The 18,543-nt window shown below is 38.7% G+C and overlaps 2 protein-coding genes across 4 annotated transcripts; both read right to left on the bottom strand.

Moving 5' to 3' along the window:
- Positions 1-1,757: 1,757 nt before the first annotated feature.
- Positions 1,758-9,550, bottom strand: RB195_021549 (uncharacterized protein; the record flags this gene model as incomplete). Its single annotated transcript, XM_064208351.1, has 12 exons — positions 1,758-1,865; positions 3,450-3,580; positions 5,212-5,334; positions 5,422-5,566; positions 5,632-5,705; positions 5,869-6,020; positions 6,864-7,031; positions 7,208-7,298; positions 7,582-7,768; positions 8,567-8,704; positions 8,843-8,941; positions 9,443-9,550. The coding sequence occupies 12 exons, from the start codon at positions 9,548-9,550 to the stop codon at positions 1,758-1,760; spliced, it is 1,524 nt and encodes a 507-aa protein (XP_064064232.1).
- Positions 9,551-9,952: 402 nt separating this feature from the next.
- RB195_021548 (uncharacterized protein) lies at positions 9,953-18,046 on the bottom strand (the record flags this gene model as incomplete). 3 transcript variants are annotated; one of them, XM_064208350.1, is made up of 27 exons in its annotated part: positions 9,953-10,103; positions 10,564-10,683; positions 10,747-10,830; positions 10,884-10,990; positions 11,050-11,128; positions 11,226-11,328; positions 11,418-11,491; positions 12,276-12,403; positions 12,583-12,652; positions 13,204-13,215; positions 13,400-13,532; positions 13,601-13,676; positions 13,734-13,919; positions 13,985-14,089; positions 14,653-14,739; positions 14,818-14,935; positions 15,560-15,687; positions 15,750-15,834; positions 15,894-16,021; positions 16,081-16,245; positions 16,370-16,459; positions 16,516-16,633; positions 16,690-16,751; positions 16,810-16,899; positions 17,603-17,719; positions 17,779-17,877; positions 17,939-18,046. In XM_064208350.1, 27 exons carry the CDS (start codon positions 18,044-18,046, stop codon positions 9,953-9,955), a joined length of 2,823 nt encoding a protein of 940 aa, XP_064064229.1. The 3 variants fall into 3 exon arrangements, with proteins under 3 accessions (XP_064064229.1, XP_064064231.1, XP_064064230.1); XM_064208348.1 differs by lacking the exons at positions 9,953-10,103; positions 10,564-10,683; positions 10,747-10,830; ... (4 more) ...; positions 12,276-12,403; positions 12,583-12,652 and having other exon boundaries at positions 13,200-13,215; XM_064208349.1 differs by lacking the exons at positions 13,204-13,215; positions 13,400-13,532; positions 13,601-13,676; ... (13 more) ...; positions 17,779-17,877; positions 17,939-18,046 and having other exon boundaries at positions 10,747-10,780; positions 10,870-10,990; positions 12,583-12,651.
- Positions 18,047-18,543: the final 497 nt, after the last annotated feature.

Raw genomic sequence — 18,543 nt, 5'->3', positions numbered from 1 at the left:
TACTATTTACTTCTCAATTATTGCCTCGTACCTTCCTATTATTAATGAAATTTAGATATTTTTTTGTAATTCTGATTGATGATTGGTTTTTTTTCATGTGATTTTTCTCCGAATTTTACGAGTACCTTGTTGAAGTTGACTCCGTATAGTCTCAGATCGCTCATATGTATCGTCTACAGGTTTACAAAATATTGTATTCTATCCATTTTAGAAAGGAGATCAATGCTCCACACGAGATCGTGGTGTTAAGGTAGTCTTTTGCCAATGGCATCTCCTCCTTCCTTGCTTTCTCCACCTCTTCTCAGAGATTCTTTCGCTTTTCTGGATACGTATCTAGATAATATTTGATACTAACTACGCTTGTATACGATGGCTTCAGCTTCCATTCAACTTTTTTTTTCAATTTTTTAAATGGACAACTCTCAACGAAGTAGGGCAAGGTCCTTCTTCAAAATAGTTGGCCGGAGTCCAAGGACCCAACATTGAGAGAATACCAGTAATTTCTGTGAATTCATGGGAAGGTCCATTTTTCACACTATGTAAATCCATCTTAGCTTCTTTCTGAATCTTAAGGCGTCAGACCATACACCTTCATCCGAGGCATCGTCTCAGCAACCATCACGAAAAGCATCAAATCCACAATAAATAATTCCTAAGAGGATTAAAGCAGTTATTTCAAATTTCAGTTAGTTTGTATAAATTCTAATCAGTCACTTGTTCTTAACAATAAGTAATTCATAAGAAAATTGGGAGGAAATGTAGGAATTGTGAGAAAAAGACATAAATATAACGAAAAAAATGTAATGTCAGCAACAAGTTCATGAACTATGCCAACGTTAAGGCATTTTTGCTCCACTGCATGTAGCGTTTATGGATTTAATCCTTCTTGGTGAACTTTATGGTGTCATCCAAGGTGACAATCTAAATGAACCCAAGTGGTTCATCAGCCCTATTATACGGTCAGATTGGGTCTTGATGAAGACAATGCTGACGATACGTCACATCATTAATAAAATTTTACCAAAAATTCGTTGGGAAGCCAAGAGAACATAAATCCACTTCTTAAATCATATTTAAAATATACCTCAGACGGTGAATATATACTCCGTCTTCTTCCCGCATAATTGCAAAAGAGTTCTTAGTTGATCATAAAGTTGGAAACAAATAGGTATATAAACATTAGAGGGAACATCCTAAATAGCAGCAATTCTCTTCCAAAGTAAACACTTAGCACTCTCTTCCTTGACCTTACGAACCAAGATCCAAGGAGAGAAGAATTTCCTTTTAATACCAGGTAGAACAAAATATAAAACAAAAACCTCAAAGTTAAGAATATCGAAGGAGTTCACAAAATATATGGGAAGAAGCGAACTCATACTGATGACCATTGTACAGGAAGACGAGTAAGTAAGTATTATGAGTAGTAATAGTAGCAGTAATTACGGCAACAGTGGCATCCTGATCAACGACCGCCCGACCGACCGACCGACCGACCAGTCGTCGTGCCACAACTGTGCAGCAGTCTTTTTGTTGCAAAACCTGTTCCACTTCATCAATCAACAGTACTTCTTCACTTTAGATGCAACATTTCTTCACATATAAAACTTTAAGTTCAATAAAAAGAAAAAAAAATTATTCGTAATTTTGAGCAACTAGAGTCACATATTCATGAGAACAATAATTTTAACAACGAATTCACCGAGGTATAAAAATTGTTAAGTAAGAATAAAAAAAGATCTCTAACTCTAATAAATGATTCATTTTTTATCACAAAGGTGCTTGTACTGGTCACGAAGGATATTCTTCTGGATTTTTGCCATTGAGTTTCTTGGTAGATTTGGCAAGAAAACAACACGTTTTGGTACCTTAACAGTTGCAAATAGAAATGATACAAAGATACGATGGTTCTCAAGATCAATTCTTTTTTTAAAAATTATCCGTCAAAGAGAATGAGCAAAGTGTTCACTTACAAAGCTCTCCCTTTAAAAGCATCACCCCACGACTCTGGAGTGGTATGGATTTCAGCCGGGTAAGTGTAAACGGACGATCCCGGAACGCTGTTTCTTACGATGGCTTCTGTTCAATGCGCAACCATTGTGCCCCGCTCCCCCTGCGATTCTTCCGAATGGGTTTCCAACGAATCGCAGGCGGGAGGGCGCAAGGGTGGCGCGTGTTATATACAGGACACCGAACAGAGGCCGAAGAACGTAAGAAAAAGTGTTCCAGGGTCGTCCGTTTACACTGATACAGGGAGAGATAAACGGAATCACCCTCTTCCCCACAATCTACGACCCCGTATAGGCTGAAATCCGTACCACCCCACATTCGTGGGGTGATGCCTTTAAGGGATTCCTACTCCCCAGCGTTCCTCGAATAAACACGTCATGTGTATATGTTTCAAGCGAAGAAATCCGCTTCTCGTGTTCCAGAAAAACTTTTGAAACGGAAAAAAAGCATATGGAAGCAACTATATTAAAAGTATCACCCCGCGAATCTGACGTGGTGAAAAAAATCCGCGGGAAAATCTAAAGTTAAGTTTGCCGGATCGAAGGTGGTTCGCTCCTCTCTTTTTGATCGTCGTAAGAAACGGCGTGGAAGACGACGTTTTCCAAGACGATTTCAGTTGTAACGCGCTACTCTTGTCCACGCGCCGCATCCAGGTGCAATCGGTCGAAGGTCAATGATGTTTTCTCACCAGCATATTGAAGTAAAACCAAAGAATGGACTAAGGGGCTAAGGGGACCGGCACGTGTGCATAGAGGAGCGTTCTAATGTATCTCGTAGGGACTAAAGCGCTTCCCATGCCGTTTCTTACGACGATCAAGGAGAGATGAGCGGAACCACCTCTGATCCTGCAATTTACAATCCCATTTCTAGCTTTTTTCGGTGATTCTCTCACCACGATTCATGGTATGCTGCTTTTAATTCGGGATTCCCCATTTTGAATCATTGCATCCGTGTTTCACCTACATATCTATTGTCAATTTACGAAATATCTTCAATAACTACGCAAAACGAGCAACGTATTCACGTCGTTACTATCTTCTAGTTAGTACGACTGTATCATGCAGCTGAAAAACACAACAAGAGAGATTATAGGTCAGTGTCCAGACACGAACAAAAGCATAGACTGACATGACAGCTGCGTACACCGTACAAGGCAAAAAGAACAAGAGATCACAACAGTTCGCATCAGTCCGGAAAACCTCCGAGAGGAAGCCCCTTAGTTCAGGAGAAAATCTAGACTAGGGATTTGCTCAAAATATGTAGGATTAGATCTAAGAAGATCCGACTTATTTCAAATATGAAAAATTGATTGCGGAATGTAACAATATCCTAGACTTCTAGAAAACATATCAACCCAGTGCCATCCCATTTCTTAAAAGTAATGAATAAAAAAAACTAAAAGATCGTTTTGGAAAGAGATACAAAAAACATCAGATTCTAACCTTATATTTAGCAACGACTTCCTTCAGTGCAGTTATAATTTTTTGCTCCACATCTTTTTCGTCAAACGACTTGTCAGCATTCATACAAACAACAGCTACAGGAACTTCACCGAGATCTTCATGAGGAACACCTGTAAAAAAAACGAATGGAAAATAAAAAAAAACACACGAAAACCAAGGTGAAGATGTCAAATGTTCTAATCTTAGATGTGAAACAGGAAAGTTGTAAACAAATTCAAAAGGAAATTGGAATTTTCTCGAAAGATATACTGGGCTAGTGGATACATGTACCCTTTTAGAAGATTCCACGGTTTCAACAATATTCCAAAAACACGGGGTAATTACGTAGGGGCGTTAGTGCCCTTTCCTGCGCCACACAGCTTAAAGGCATCATCCCACGAATCTCAGGTGGTACGGATTTTAGGTGGAGTATTCGTATACGGGATAGTAGATTATGGAGAGGGGGTGATTCCGTCCATTTCTTCCTAATTGCCGTAAAAAAAACGGTCCGGAAGATGCGGCACGTGCACAATGCTGGCGCGCTCCAATCGAACTCCTCGTAGAAAATAGCGCGTCGGATCGCCCGAAGCCGTATCGTCCGGGCCGTTTTTTTACGGCATTTAGGAAGAAATGGACGGAATCATCTTCCTCTCTATAACCTACGATACCGTATACGAATACTCTTATGGAATTATGGAGAGAAGGGAGAAGGGGAAATCCGTACTACCTCAGATTCGTGGGGTGATGCCTTTAAAGGCACCATATAAAAGTGAAAATGTTTGGATTTCTCCACGAGGTGATAGGATTTACGGGTGTAGATCACGAGTATAAAGGTTATTATGCCCATTTGTCCCTAATGGTCGTGAGAAACGACGTGGAGAACGGCCCTGTTGACCGTATTCTCCTACGAAGCATCTAACAAAATGTTACGTATGCGAGCGCAAGCATACGCGTCGCGTCTCCTAACGAGCGGACAACCAATGGGGTGCTGATGCTGTCTCTTATGCCCATTGGCAGACATAGTGCGTGTGTCTGTGCCAGCATATGAGAGCCGTTGTCAGGAGTCTCGTAGGAAAATTCGATCGACAAAGCTGGTTCCTACGTCATTTTTCAGGGCAGTTAGGGGAATTAAGCGGGAGCGCGCTCATAATCGTTAATCGTGATCTATAGTTAGGACAAAATGACTTGAAGCACGGAAAGTTGTGTAAGCGGCTGTGCTCGAAGCGGCGCGGTGAAGCGGTTGGGATCGTGTAAGGAACCTCGCTACCGCCATCCATCTCTGCAGTTTGCCATGGTCCCACTCCCGCTCTTCATGTCGTTTTGACATGATTATTTACCCCTAACCCTCAATCTCTGATAATGAAAAAAAAAACAGCGCACAACCAACGATAGTTGTGTACACTTGCGCTATTTTCGGGATTTCTTCGTTTTCCTACAATCAAAACTGATTACGTATAGGACTGAAACACTCTGCCTCCACGTTCCGAAGTAGTTAACGACCCTGACAGCATTTGTGCCACTTATGATAAGACCCACATAAAGGAATGCCCCAGGGTAAGATTCAGAAATATTCCCGTGATTTTCATCCATTAAATGGCGCTGGTGCTCCAAAGCTGCGGTGGACTACATCTAGTATTTTTCCTCAAAGTTTTCAAGAAAGCTAGGAGAGATTTTCTGAAAAAAAAAAATCCGTGAACTCGAAAACTAGAGGACTGCCTTTACCAGTAGTATTCTACTCGCTGACGATCTAATAATATCTCACCTATTATCGCCGATTCGCTGACATCTGGTAGTCTATCAATGCAATCCTCAATTTCTTTAGGATACACGTTGAACCCTCCAGTGATGATCAGATCTTTTGCTCGGCCATGAATCCGCAAAAAACCTGGAGGACGAAAGATTAAAGAATAGACTGATCCAGAAGAATAGTTAAAGGTTGTCATGTATCGGTGCCATTGAGTAGAACACCAACCATCCTTATCAAGAGCTCCAACGTCTCCCGTGACAAAATACTTATCGGATGTGAATTCTTGTGCAGTCTTGGTAGGATTCTTCCAGTAACCCGCAAATAATGAAGAAGACTGGATCTCAATTCCTCCTTCTTTATTTATCCGTAGCTATAAGAGTATAGGTGCAAAGCTAGGACATCGTTGACGAAGAAGAGAAAAATTTTCAGGATTACCTTCGTGTCACCAATCGGCTTCCCCACGGAACCCGGTCGTCGATCATCGTATGGATTCGAACAAATGACTTGAGCTTAAAAGAAAAATCCGTTGGAGCACATTTTCGTACGAGAACAACATAGAGCAAGAAATGGCTTGAGAGTAAAAAAATCCACTGTGGACTTAAATTTTGGGAAAATAACTTGCAAGTGCGCACTATATTTACCAATGGGAAAGTTTGCACAATATAAAAGGACCTTCTGTCATGCCATAGCGTTCCAAAATAGCATGTCCAGTCCTGGATTTGAACTCTTCCCACACTGGATTTGATAATGGAGCACTACCACTAACGAAAAGGCGTACATTTGGGAGACAATCTCGAGTAAATCTTGGTGTCGATAGCAGACGGCTGTAAGAACTCTAAGGATTTTGTCGCTATATAATATGTCATAATTATTTATTTATTTTATAATTATCATGGTATGTGATCTACGTATAGGTTAGACAGCTCGCAATGGCGAATTGCAAGTGCTGAATCCAGATTATAGTTTCAAGACGAAAGTGACCCATGAAGTGTTCTATAATTTGCTATCATAATAATTAATAATAATAATCGTGCGCGTAGACATGAATATGAGTATTTAAACGTCAACTGTTTTAATCCAGGAACCATCGGTTAATTTTACACCTCTCAATTATAAGAACCAACGATTTTAAAAACCACATCGAGCAGTGCAAAAACATTGAGAAAACTACCTGAATTTATAAAACTTATTGTAAGGCTTCGAAGCTTACCCATAAATTAGAAACGTTTCTACGTGAACACAAATGACAACAGAAAATAGAAAGAAATAAAAGAAAGGGGAAGGATATTCAATAAAGAAATAGGGAAAAAAGAGTTTTTTAAGAAACAAAAAGAAGACAGAGGTGTGCTCTATGATTTGGGCTACATAAACTAATGCCACTCAGAACTTCAGGGGATGTTGTAATCGATAATTCTACAGCAGGAAAGGAAGAAAAATCTTTCTGCAAGTGAAATTAGCTGAATGAAAAATATAAATGAAATATAAATTTTCTGAATAAAAAAGTTGGACTTAAAATTGAGAAAAAATTGCGAAAAATTCGTGTGTTAGCGTGTGGTACTAGGTAACCCCTGATGTTAAGAATAACAAATCAACTGTTCTCATGTTCTCATGTATGAAATGTATGAAATGACACAAATCGCACTATTTCTACTTTGGTATCACCTTACCTGTAATACGTAGGCACGCCCATCATCACTGTCGTTGACGGTAGCCAGTAGAGACAGTCATCAACCGAGAAACGTTCTCTCCACAACACTGTAGAATGAGAAAATAAGGAGCAACTAAGCGATATAAACATCCCGTGCACGTGATAGAATGGTAGCATGTGAAGTAACCTGAAGAATATTTAATGCAACACATTGATACCATCTCTGGAAAAAGGAGCACCAAACGGAAGTTAAGCTGTGGAAGAATACCTTGTGCGATCATCGCTCGTCTACCAATTTTGTTAGGTAACGTAAGTTTAGGTAAGTTTTAAATACGAAATGTTCTAAGGAAGGAAAAAACTTGCTTATCATTTTCTGTAAATCTCCAGGAGTAGATAAGGGCTTCAGCGTTGGATGATAGTGACCCATGGGTAAGCATTGCACCTTTTGGAAGACCTTAAGCAAGAGAAAAATGTAATTATTTTTGGAAAAATTATCTCCCACAACTAAAATCTAATTTGATTCGAACATCGCTTTACTTTTTTACTTCTACTCACTCTATTTTTACAAACTAGGGGTATCCTTTTCTTGTGCTGACTTTTTCCATCCCTAGTTCACTCGCAAAAAAGATGAAGCTTATTCTTATCATTTTATATTACAAGTGAACCAATTATATATATATATATATATATATTTGCATATATAAAGAGTACAAGAACAAAGAGTAATGTCAACGAACCGGTAGTGCCAGACGTATAACAGACACACGCCACATCATTGCTCTCTACATTCTCAACATCCAGAACAACCTCAGCAGTTTGCGACTGCTTGGAAAGTTTAAGCTCATGTTGAACATTATCAATACGATCTTGGAACACTTTGTCTTTTTCCTCATCACAAGTAACCATTAGCTTTGGAGTTGAATCCTAAACGAAGCAAATAATAACGTTAAACCATTTTTCCACGACGGTAAGTAAATTCCCTCAAAAATAAAAAGCTACCATATAGCTCACACACAGACTATAAATATTCAGTGGTAGAAAGCCACTTCAGACACTTTTTTACCTAATTATTTAGATTTATTTTAAATTTAAAATCCATAAGAAACCCTTAAGAGTCACAATGTAGAGAATATATAGTCGGGTCAAAACAATCAAAATGGAAACAACAGAAATCAGTCAAAATGGCAGTTGCGTAAGCGGTTGCGCTCGAAGCGGCGCGGTAGAGACAGCAGTTGGAATCGATGTGGGACCATCGCGAACCGCAGCAACGAACGGGATAGCAAAGGTCCTCACTTGATTCTAAGCGCTGCGCTTCACCAAACCGCTTACTAAACTGCACCATTCTACATGTCGTTCTAACTCTACTATACATCTTTTCCATTCCTTGCTCAAATACAGAAATCCTAGCCACACATTTCATGTCTTTTAAGAATAAGTAGATAATTAGAATTCTTAGAACTTGTGTCTAACGGTGAGCGAAAGGCTCATAACCCTACCTGTTCAAAAGTGGCTGATTTTAAAATATTTCGAACTCAATAAGTAGGCGAAGAACCCGCACTTTCGTTAAAATTTGCACCAGCAATATAAAGAGTAAGCAGAACAGTACAGTAAAAACAGTTGTAACGGAGTGCCAGATGTTACATTACATTATTATTATTACATTACATTACATCTGGCAGTACAGCAAAGAAGAAATAAAAAAGGATAACAAAACCTACTCACTTTGACGTAGTGTTCTGTTTCTGAACGCGTATATGACGGATTTACTGGAATATAGATAGCTCCTAATTGAAGGCATGCCATATACAATGCTACAGAATCCAAAGTCTTGCTTGTTCTGCATAGAACTCTATCACCCTTCTAAAATAAACATATCAACACTTCCAGCTGCTCGAAAGTAAACTAGACTGATTATAGTAAGTAGTAAATTATCAAGAATTTTATTAGCTTTCTATTTCTATTCAATTAACGATCACCTAAGAATTGGAAAAGACATACACTGATTTTGTACTTGCCGTTCAAAAGACTAGCATATCTTCCTGTCCATTGGAGAAAATCACCATAAGAGATGAGTTGATTGTCATGAACAAATAAAATCTGTAACATTTACAAACTCACAACCAAATATGAGTGACTGATTCATTTTTTTTAACTGTGACGAGAAATCACAAAATCATACCCTCACTGAGCGATTGTCAAACTTCGCTTCTTTTTTTCTTTACTTTTTACTTCGCTTCTTTTTTTTTCTTTTTTGTAAAAGTCGCTATAACGAACTATCGCTTCTTACTCTAACCTATCCTTATAAAGATTTCGCACCTTAAACGAAGCAGTTTCGACGTTGAAATGAAGAAACACTTATTCTACACAATCCTAGTCGTCAACCGTCATTTTTCGATACTTTCATGCCAAGGAAGAAAGTATATAATATTTTACGCATATTATCGTATACAAAATAAGAGAGAAAAAGGTGATGACTCTTGAGGGGAAAAAAACCATCGTCTTGGTAGTACTGTTAAAATATGGACAAATAAGTAAATCCACTCGTTTTAAAACAAAAAAAAAACCATAAGAAAAGCAAATATCTGTCCAAAATCCGACCTTTCTAGGATCTCTGTGAAGGCCAGCACGAAACGCGAAATGTTCTTCCCTAGAAGCAATTCCTCGTGCGAACGTCTTCCATAAGGGTGTGCACCGCCACACGTTCATGTACGAGAGACTCAAACTCCAACTTAGTTTTATTTTTGATTTTAACTGTAACACTCAACGACTCGAGACAGTTCACAGTTCTCGAGAGGAACGGTATTCGATGACATGCATACAATCTTTTGCAGTACTCATCATAACGCTAATCATTTAAACAAGGAAACAATAACAATTAATTTCGGAACGAAACAATTACATATTCCTAACTAGCTCTAGTCGTTCAATACACAAAATATTTACAAATCACCCTCTTCAAATATGCGTTAATTGAATTCTTCTGGAGAAAAAACAAACAAATAACTAAACTACAAAAAGGATGCGTAAAGAAAGAAAACAGTATGACTATCAAAATTTGTATGATTGAGATGTATGGACAACTGAGAACCGGGAAATCTTAGGGACCTCCTATCTTCGGAAACGCTTCGCAACAGGATCGAGGTATTTTCCAAGAAGGCGTTCACCAAATTTACTTTCTTCGGTTTTCGGCGCGAACTCCTCCTCATTCGCGATCATGTCCGTTCCAGCACGCAGTCGTGCCACTAGGTCTCTCTCAAATCTGGAAGATGTACTTTGATAGCCATCAGGATAAGCGCGATTCTCTCTAGCTTTCAAACAGTACACGTGAAGCATTCAGCTGCTCATGGAATAGAATCAGGATTGGAGGAACGGTTAACTAATGAGGAGAAATTCAAAACTACATACGAGAATTACAGACGACTTGGTATGCGCCGGTTTCAAAACTGGATGCTCCAAAACTGTAACCGTATATAAAACAATGCCCCAACAAATAATTCTTATGATTTGAAATGGAATTCGAATACTACGTAAAATTCCTGAATATTTCACAGAAGCAAAGCTCATAGCGTATAGAAATGCTCATGAAAAGAATCTGAATAGATGTCAGAAAGGCGAAAAGAAATATGGAACGATTCAATTTCATGTATAACATGAATGTTGATTCAAAACCTAGTGGCAAAACCCGAAAAATGCACTAAGCTTCCATCTTTGTTACTCACTTGAATTTCAATGGCTCAGGAATTCGTCGTTCCTCGAGCTCCTGCTGTTTGCGCGCAGCCTCATTCAAATCCAAACCGATCCAATCAGCCTCCTCCTCAGGTATCACGAATTCCGCGTATCTAAACACAAAAAGATTCGAGAACACTTAAAAAAAGGTGGAAAAAAGCAAGAAAAATACATACTTCTGCCTTATAAAATTGTGTCGCTCCTCATCATCTGGATAATACGTACCTTTCGCGAGAGTAAGCAGCATTTCTCGTTTAAGTCTGAACCGAATGCATGAAGCATAGAAATACGATTGCTACTTACGTATACTAGCCTGTTTCCAAGCTTTGATGCTAAATCAATCTCAGGAGTACGGAGAATATAGTAGTCAAGACCAAAATGTTGATCAATAAGACGCATTGTTCTTTCGGTGACAGTGATCTGAAAATGATAAACAATACATTTTTAAACCGATCGCGAAACATACAGCTAATAGTTACCGTCATATGTTTGTCGAGAATTTCTGAATACAGTACACTATTTTTCAAGGCCGGAAAATAAAGTCGAGGTACCCAGTGTCTATAAAAACAAACAAAAAAGTCAACGTCTCTGGAGTTCGGACGGATTTTTTAGATGCTTAGCGTCCTTAAAACCACCTAAAAACATTCTCACTTACCTTGGCAATACCTTCTTCTTGGTATACGGACGTGACTCCTTCCAACCTTTCACAACTCCTTCACCACCCCATAGTCCCTCATCAGCTTCCGATGGATGTAGTACTAGATGTGTTTTTCAAATGGTAGCGATGTCAAGTTTGTACATCTGCTCTCGTGGAAAAGGATATATCAATGATAACAGCTGAACACACCTAACAACGGATAATTCTCTGCTTCCACCTCAACTTTCCTCACAGGATCCCAGTACAAACGTGACGTCGGTGGCCTAGAATAGACACCGTTAGTCAGAAAAGCAGTACTATGTTCTTTCTCGTAAAAGTGTATCAATAATTTGATTTAATCAAATTAACAGCTAGCTGAGGTGCATATGTACCCAGTGCAATGTTGCAGTGAATTTCAACAAAATGAGTTCTTAGAGCAGTCCGGATTAAAGCAATCTCTACCTATTCATGGATCGATCTAATGACGAGATTCAAACCCAGCTAAGAGGATTAGAGTCCCATTAGAAATTTAATCAACAGAAAAACTTCGTGTTCCAAAGATCTGAATAATTCGACTCGAATGAGTGAGGATCAATGTTAAGTCTAATGTCCTGATTTTTAACAACTTGAGGTTATAGTCTAGTAACACTGTTTAAACCTGCCGAATCAAAAAAAAAAAATACTGGCATAGATGATGGATAGACGAAACCTCCCTCCCTCAACTTTTGCGCAATATCTAACGCATCCAAAAAAAAAACAACGAAATTCTATGACAGAGTCTTGCAACTGTTATCCTCTTTTTATTCTGTAGATCCTCAACAAGGCAAGTTTGCGACAACATGTTTACATAATATTGTCTATTGGCTAGACCTGCGTTAAATAACTGGATGTTCAGCCTAAAGTTTTCTTCTATCCGGTATTCCCATTACTAGTCACGTTAAGAATGTGTAATTTATGCAAGAGGTTAAGGAATCGATTAATTTTGGGCGACATTCTCCACAGCAAGCTCACTATCCGAGAAACATTAATTATCTCAATTACCTCTGCTTTCAGCATTTTCTAACTCACCTATAATGCACTGGTGTGGCATCCCGGAGCAAATTGTCCCAATATCGCTTACAATAATGTTCAGGCAAACGATGAACTATTGAATTTGGATTAGCCCAAATCTCCTCGTTTCGGCGTATGCGCTCCGCCTAAACATTTTCTCCAATAATTGCCATCCGATTAACAGGATCGGATATTATGACAGGAACTACAACGCTTTGCGATGAAAAAAACCCGAAATCCCTCCGAGAACCCAAGAGCACCGTTTTCGACAAGCATACGTTCCAGAAGTACTTTGATGCCACGTGTGGAGTCAGAAAGAGTTTACCTTATCCCATGTAACAACAGCACGAGGTCCTATGGAGGTCAAACTCCTCAGGTTTTTCGTCAAGGACATCCTTTAAAATTTATTCTATTTATACAAATGTTATCATTGTAGTAGATCACAAACAAGTTTTCAAAGTATTATAACGAGCACAGTCAACTGCTTTTAATCCGAGGGGAGAACCACCACAAAAGCAACAATAATTTATTAAACAGAAAAAATAAAATGAACAAAACAGTAAACAATGCACTCAAATAATTTACTGCTACTTAAAAACCGTTTGTGGATCGTCATAAACACACGTAATATAAAACAAGCTTAGAATCCCGAGAGAACTTAACACAGAAAAGTGCACGTAACAACTCGCAACAACCAGAGTAGTCTGAGGATGGAAGGTATCCGCCATAAGGCGTAGTGAGCAGTGCTCGGTGTTCATGTAGCCCACAAAAAAACAAAGGGTCAGCCCAATAAAAGGCAATCCCGAATAAAATCAAACATTAAACGAATTTATGTGCTATTTTCACAGCCCTATTCTTGTAAGAAAAAGACCAAGATCGGAAACCGGCAATGAAATAAGGCTAGATGGACTTGTTATAATATTTTGCATGGCAGTCATTGGCTCACTCAGTTTTGTGTCTGAAAATAAAATGAATGTGATAGATATCAATTCGGATCACCATATCTACTTTCATAACGCTTTATTAAAGAGTTCCAATTCTAGCATTAGGGTCGCTGAATGAGCAGAGAAGATGATAGCTTGCAAATTGCGTTTTCTTGCAACCAAAGAAATAAAAACCACATTAATCCAGGAGAAACCCACTTTCTTTTCTCAGCGATTGCCCTGAGCACGCGATTTCCAGCAAGATAGGTGAATGCACTAATTCCGGCGAGATACTTAAGGGTGTCAAACATGTTAAGCCGCAGCCAGAACACGAAGTACAATCCGAACAAGGCTAAATTGTATAAATTTGAATATTGAGAACAGGTAATCAAAGAACACACTAGGGATAGGAAAACTCACCAGCCAGTCCAAGGTGGAAAAATAGCGTCCAGATACTGACCGGCATATTGCCAAAGTTCATACCAATGCGCAACCACTGCATAATGAAAACTGTTAAACAGTTTGTACATTCAAAGTAGTTAGTGAAACCTACCAAAATGAGAAGCAACAAAAGTGGAGCAAGACAGATGACGGTAAAGGCATCCGAAACGATCGTGGGAGGTCTCTTCTCAGGCTGTCGGAAAACGTGTTTGATCTCCGGCTTGGGATCATACTCAATACGGTGTGATTTCGGCTCAACGTGTTTTTGTGTAGGTGGAATTGTGAGTGAGAAATCGGCCTCAAATAACAGCACTATGAGGGGGAAAAATATACAAAAAACATTTTTGAATACAGTGCACTTACAAATGGCCAGTCTATGGGGGATCGAATCCTAGCATCACCAATTATGAGATGAGCAGTGTATTTTCCAGACAGACCTTCGAAATCTTTGTGGGCTTTTGCAAGATTCTAAAGCGTATTTGTTAAGCGTTGCAATGGAACACATAAGACGAATTTCATTAAAAAAAACTTTTAGCAAGCGACATGATAATGGTACAAGATAGCGATAGTGTGACATGTCTTTCCTCAAACATTGAAATTCTCTCTATTTTTCAGTCACTAAATTAACCTTTCACTTCGGGAAGTAAATCCAAAATATTTGCTCTTGTAAGATTTGGAAACCGAAAAAAGTGAGTTGGCTCCACTTCTATAAACAGGATCCACAACAATGCAGGCTACGAAGTAAATGTGCTAAGCAACAGAAAGTTCTAATAACGAGGTAGAAAGTAAAAACAAATGAATAAAATAAAGAATTTGTATCGAAAATGCATTGAGAATAACAGGAATAGCACGTTTTTTGAATTTTTTTTTCGAACGAATAAAGTGTTGTTAGGGAGATAATAATCTCGCATGGGCCGATAACAATGGCCAACAAATAATGCAACTAAACGGTTTTCAAATCATGCCTATGATATGCAAATCGTACCGAGAATAAAGAGATAGGGCAAAATATGAAGAAAAGAGTAACTCACAATGTCAAGAAGGTATTTGCCACCGGTTTGGACATCGGCTGTGTAAAACACCTCTGCACCACTGCTGTGTTTGAAGAGAACAAACACCTATAAGGATAAAGAATGAAGAGCAGGTGGGGAAAAATAGCGTGAAAATCTGAAAACGAACAAAAAAACGCAAATAACCTGATGTGGCTGTATTGGAGCGGCAGCTCCACTATGGGGTTTGATGGAGAAGGATATGTACACTCTCTTCGTATTATCTGCTTGGAGAACCTTTCCAAACTTGGAGAATTGTACTACACTAAAAAAAGGACTACATAGAGCATTGTTGTAATAATAGATCAAATTGAGGGTTGGGAAAAAAACAACTTTGGACTCTTTTCATATTTGTTTCGCTATTGTTCAGAACAGTTAAGTGATTTTTACTCACATAGAAAACGGAAGGTGGAAGCCAAGGTTCTATATTTACCATGGATTTGTAGAGCGTTCAATGAGAGAGAAGCATTTTTAGGAAAGTGCCAAATGAGGTAAAAAGAAATGACAAACAGGGTGGAGCTATAAAACTTGTACTGCAACGGCTTCTATCATTAAATTTTTACTTGCACTTGAGCAAAGCCGATGAGTACGGTACTTAGAGAAACTAAAGGTGGACTAAATTAGGAAAATAAAACAGCATCTAGTGAATCTACTAAAAAAGGATCAAAGCCGCATAACATCACCAAATATATTCATTCTCAAAACATTCGCCAAGGCTTAATTTATGCACCAACTACATCAATGATTGAAAATTGCGGAGATTTTATGAGAAGACTTTTACTGGCGCATAATGTAGTGTAGTTCTCAAAAAAGGCTTTTTCATGAACAATTCGTGAACAAAGCCGTGTCCAACATAAGCAAAAGTAGTAGCATAAACGGAACCAGGTACCTGCTGAGGGATGCTCCAGTAACGGCATCATCTTTCTCGAGTACTCCAAGTTTAAAGTCTTCGATTATGACGTTTTCACAGTTTTTAATCAAAACGCTAGATCCCGTCAAACCAACAAGGCGCTTGTCCTAAATAGGGTACAAATCTTTGAAATATTAGTTGAGATTCTTCTACTTAAAGAAATAGGTACTTTTGACTCAATCTTCACATCAAGCGTATGGAAGCCGGGGTTATCTGGTAGTTTATCTGGGCCGAATACCCAGATTCGTCGGTCTCTGAAGTTTAAAGGAATGCAATGATTAAAAATACCCGCAAAGAGAAGTGGCGAACATACGATTCCAACTGCGTCATCCTTAAATTCCCCATGACGGAATAGTCTGCCCCTTCCGGAATAATATCAACACGGACATAAGTTGCTTCGATCGGCAAGCCAAAAACATTCGCAACAGAAATCTTGATATACTGCAAAATAGGTAATAAAATACAAAACATTTGAGATCGTAGAACTAGTAAAAACTAACATCCAGACGCTCAATCATAACCGGTCCAACGAGAGATATTGCAACTGGGACAAGGTGGTGATTATTTACAAGGACTCCAAGAGCACTAAGCAGATGGAAAGCCGATTTTTCTGTGGAGACGTGCTTTCGAGAGAGAAGGTAGTTGGAGAACAATAATATCTGTTCCTATAAGAGAGTGACATTCTTGAACACTGCTCAGTGAAGTGGCTCGTCAAAAAGGTGAAATAAGGTGACGAATCGGTAAGGCAATAAGAAAAAGTACTCCTTATGTTCAAATATGTTGCTCTACCTGAGAAACTGGTGGCATTTTCCCTTGCTTCTCAGCTAAAGACATGATTCCATGAATAGCAATAGCAGTAATAGTGAGGCCACCGTCAAACTATAACAGCAGAAGGAATGTGGAAAAGAAATCACGAAAAAATCGAGTACTCTTACTTGCAGGAATTTCTTGTCTACTTCATCAGCTTGAGAAACAAGATTCTTGATCTTATCGAAGTATTTGGCTCCAGTTCCCTTATCCAAAAGAGCTGCTGCATTGAAAATCCATGCAAGACTGCAACTTAACAGTTTGAAAAAAAGAGGAAGTTAACAGAGTGAAATGTTACTTACTTGGCGGCTGAATCATCTTTCATAGCTGCAGTTAAAATCTTATCAAATGCAGCCTGGTTCACCTAAGAACAATTTCGTTCAGCACGAATGCAAAACACAGAAGAAACAAATGCGTACTACCTTAATGTTCAAGCGATCAGCTGCACGAAGGGCTTGTGTTATTCTTTCGCCACTAGGGTTAGACTCAGCTAATACACTTTCAATTGTTTTCTGAAATAAGGAATAGCCAAGTTTTAAATAGGAGAAGCATGAACGTGCGGAAATTTGCAATTCGTAAGCTATCAATTCGTAAGCTATTTCGCTTAATAGTAAACAGTGCAGGTCAAATTTACGCTAAACTTTACTTTCATCCACGCTACATCAGCTTCGGCACTTGCAAAAAATACAAACTTGTAGCAACAGATAATTATCTATGTAAACATAGTTAAATTATTAAACTGCAAATACATGGAGAAGAGGTGCACAGATCGAATATCACCCACAGAGGTGATATAACTCAGCAAAGAGTGAAAATAATCATAAATTTTCGCATAAGCATAAGGTCGCAAAAAAAAGAGAGAGCACTTTGGACGCGATCGATAAGACTATTAAACACCAGCTATAACTGGTTTTGTTTTCATTTTCCACAAGTTTCTAGACATTTCAACAAATCGACACCACAGCAATTAATCAAGTATTCACTTCGGCACATACTTCCGGAGGGATATTAGGAAAGTTTTGGTTTTCTAGACGGATGCTCTAGAAGTCTTAGTATTGTAGCCTTTCTAAGAATCCAAATGAACGAAAACTACTGAAAATTCTGCGAAGTTAGTGTAAATCATTGTTACTGCAGATACATGATAGAGGGTGATGAGGTATAGAAACATTGAATTGGAGAAGAAATAAATGGAGAAAAAAGGACATCAAAGCTCACTTGTGCTTCTTTTGTATTTGTCAAAGAGCAATCCGGAAGATCAGCGGATAAAGCAGCCGCGTTGTATAAGACGTCAAGTTTAGACAAGTCAGCTTTCTTAGCAACATCGCAGGCTTCCTGTAAAGAAAGCAATACATGATCACACACATAATCCATAATAAAATGATAGAATATACCTTTGCAGCAGCATCCGACGGTTTAACATTCAAAAGTTTCAAACCACTTGCAGCATAATGAAGAGAAGCAATATTATCGAGCTTCTTTTTAAGAACACCCTAAATTACAATGTCATAAAATACATATGAGAGACAAGAAACCTTTCTTAAAACTGATCACCTCTAGTACAAGCGATAACCATTTCGTATCCTTCTCTTCCCAGTGATTATTGAGGGAAAGGGCACAAACAGAAGAAAACGCTACGACTAGAAAAATGAACGGCCTCATTTTACCTGCAAAGCACAACCGATAACTAATAAACTCCTTTAGTCTAGCCCCCTCTTCAGGTACAATTCGGGCGGGAAAAGCCAGAACAGAACAACGGAATTATACCAATAATGAAACAATAGCAAACGAATAACAAGTGAGTGCTGGAAGAAATCCGCTCGAATCAACACATTGTTAAGGAATCATCGGATGCGTTAAAAGACTGGTTTATACTCGCTCACAGCAAAGGATACTGAGTCGACGAATGCCTGCGAGGAATTCCCAAAGTAAAACAGAATCAGAAGCTTCGAAATGAACTGCGCGCTGCCGTTATCGCATAATCAACGTGTCATGGCGAATACTGTCCACGGGATTGCATTGGCGCAACATGCGACCTTTAATGCTCGCTGCAAGAATTACTGCCGATCTTGGCACTATTGTTTTTGAGCTGAACGTTTTATTATGAGAGTGTATCTAACATTTTCATATAGAACTATGTACAGACATGTACTGAAAAT

Source organism: Necator americanus, chromosome X, assembly GCF_031761385.1.
Source record: "Necator americanus strain Aroian chromosome X, whole genome shotgun sequence".
Taxonomy (NCBI): domain Eukaryota; kingdom Metazoa; phylum Nematoda; class Chromadorea; order Rhabditida; family Ancylostomatidae; genus Necator; species Necator americanus.
Note: the sequence above shows the minus strand (reverse complement) of the source record. Positions and strands in the feature narration are given on the sequence as shown.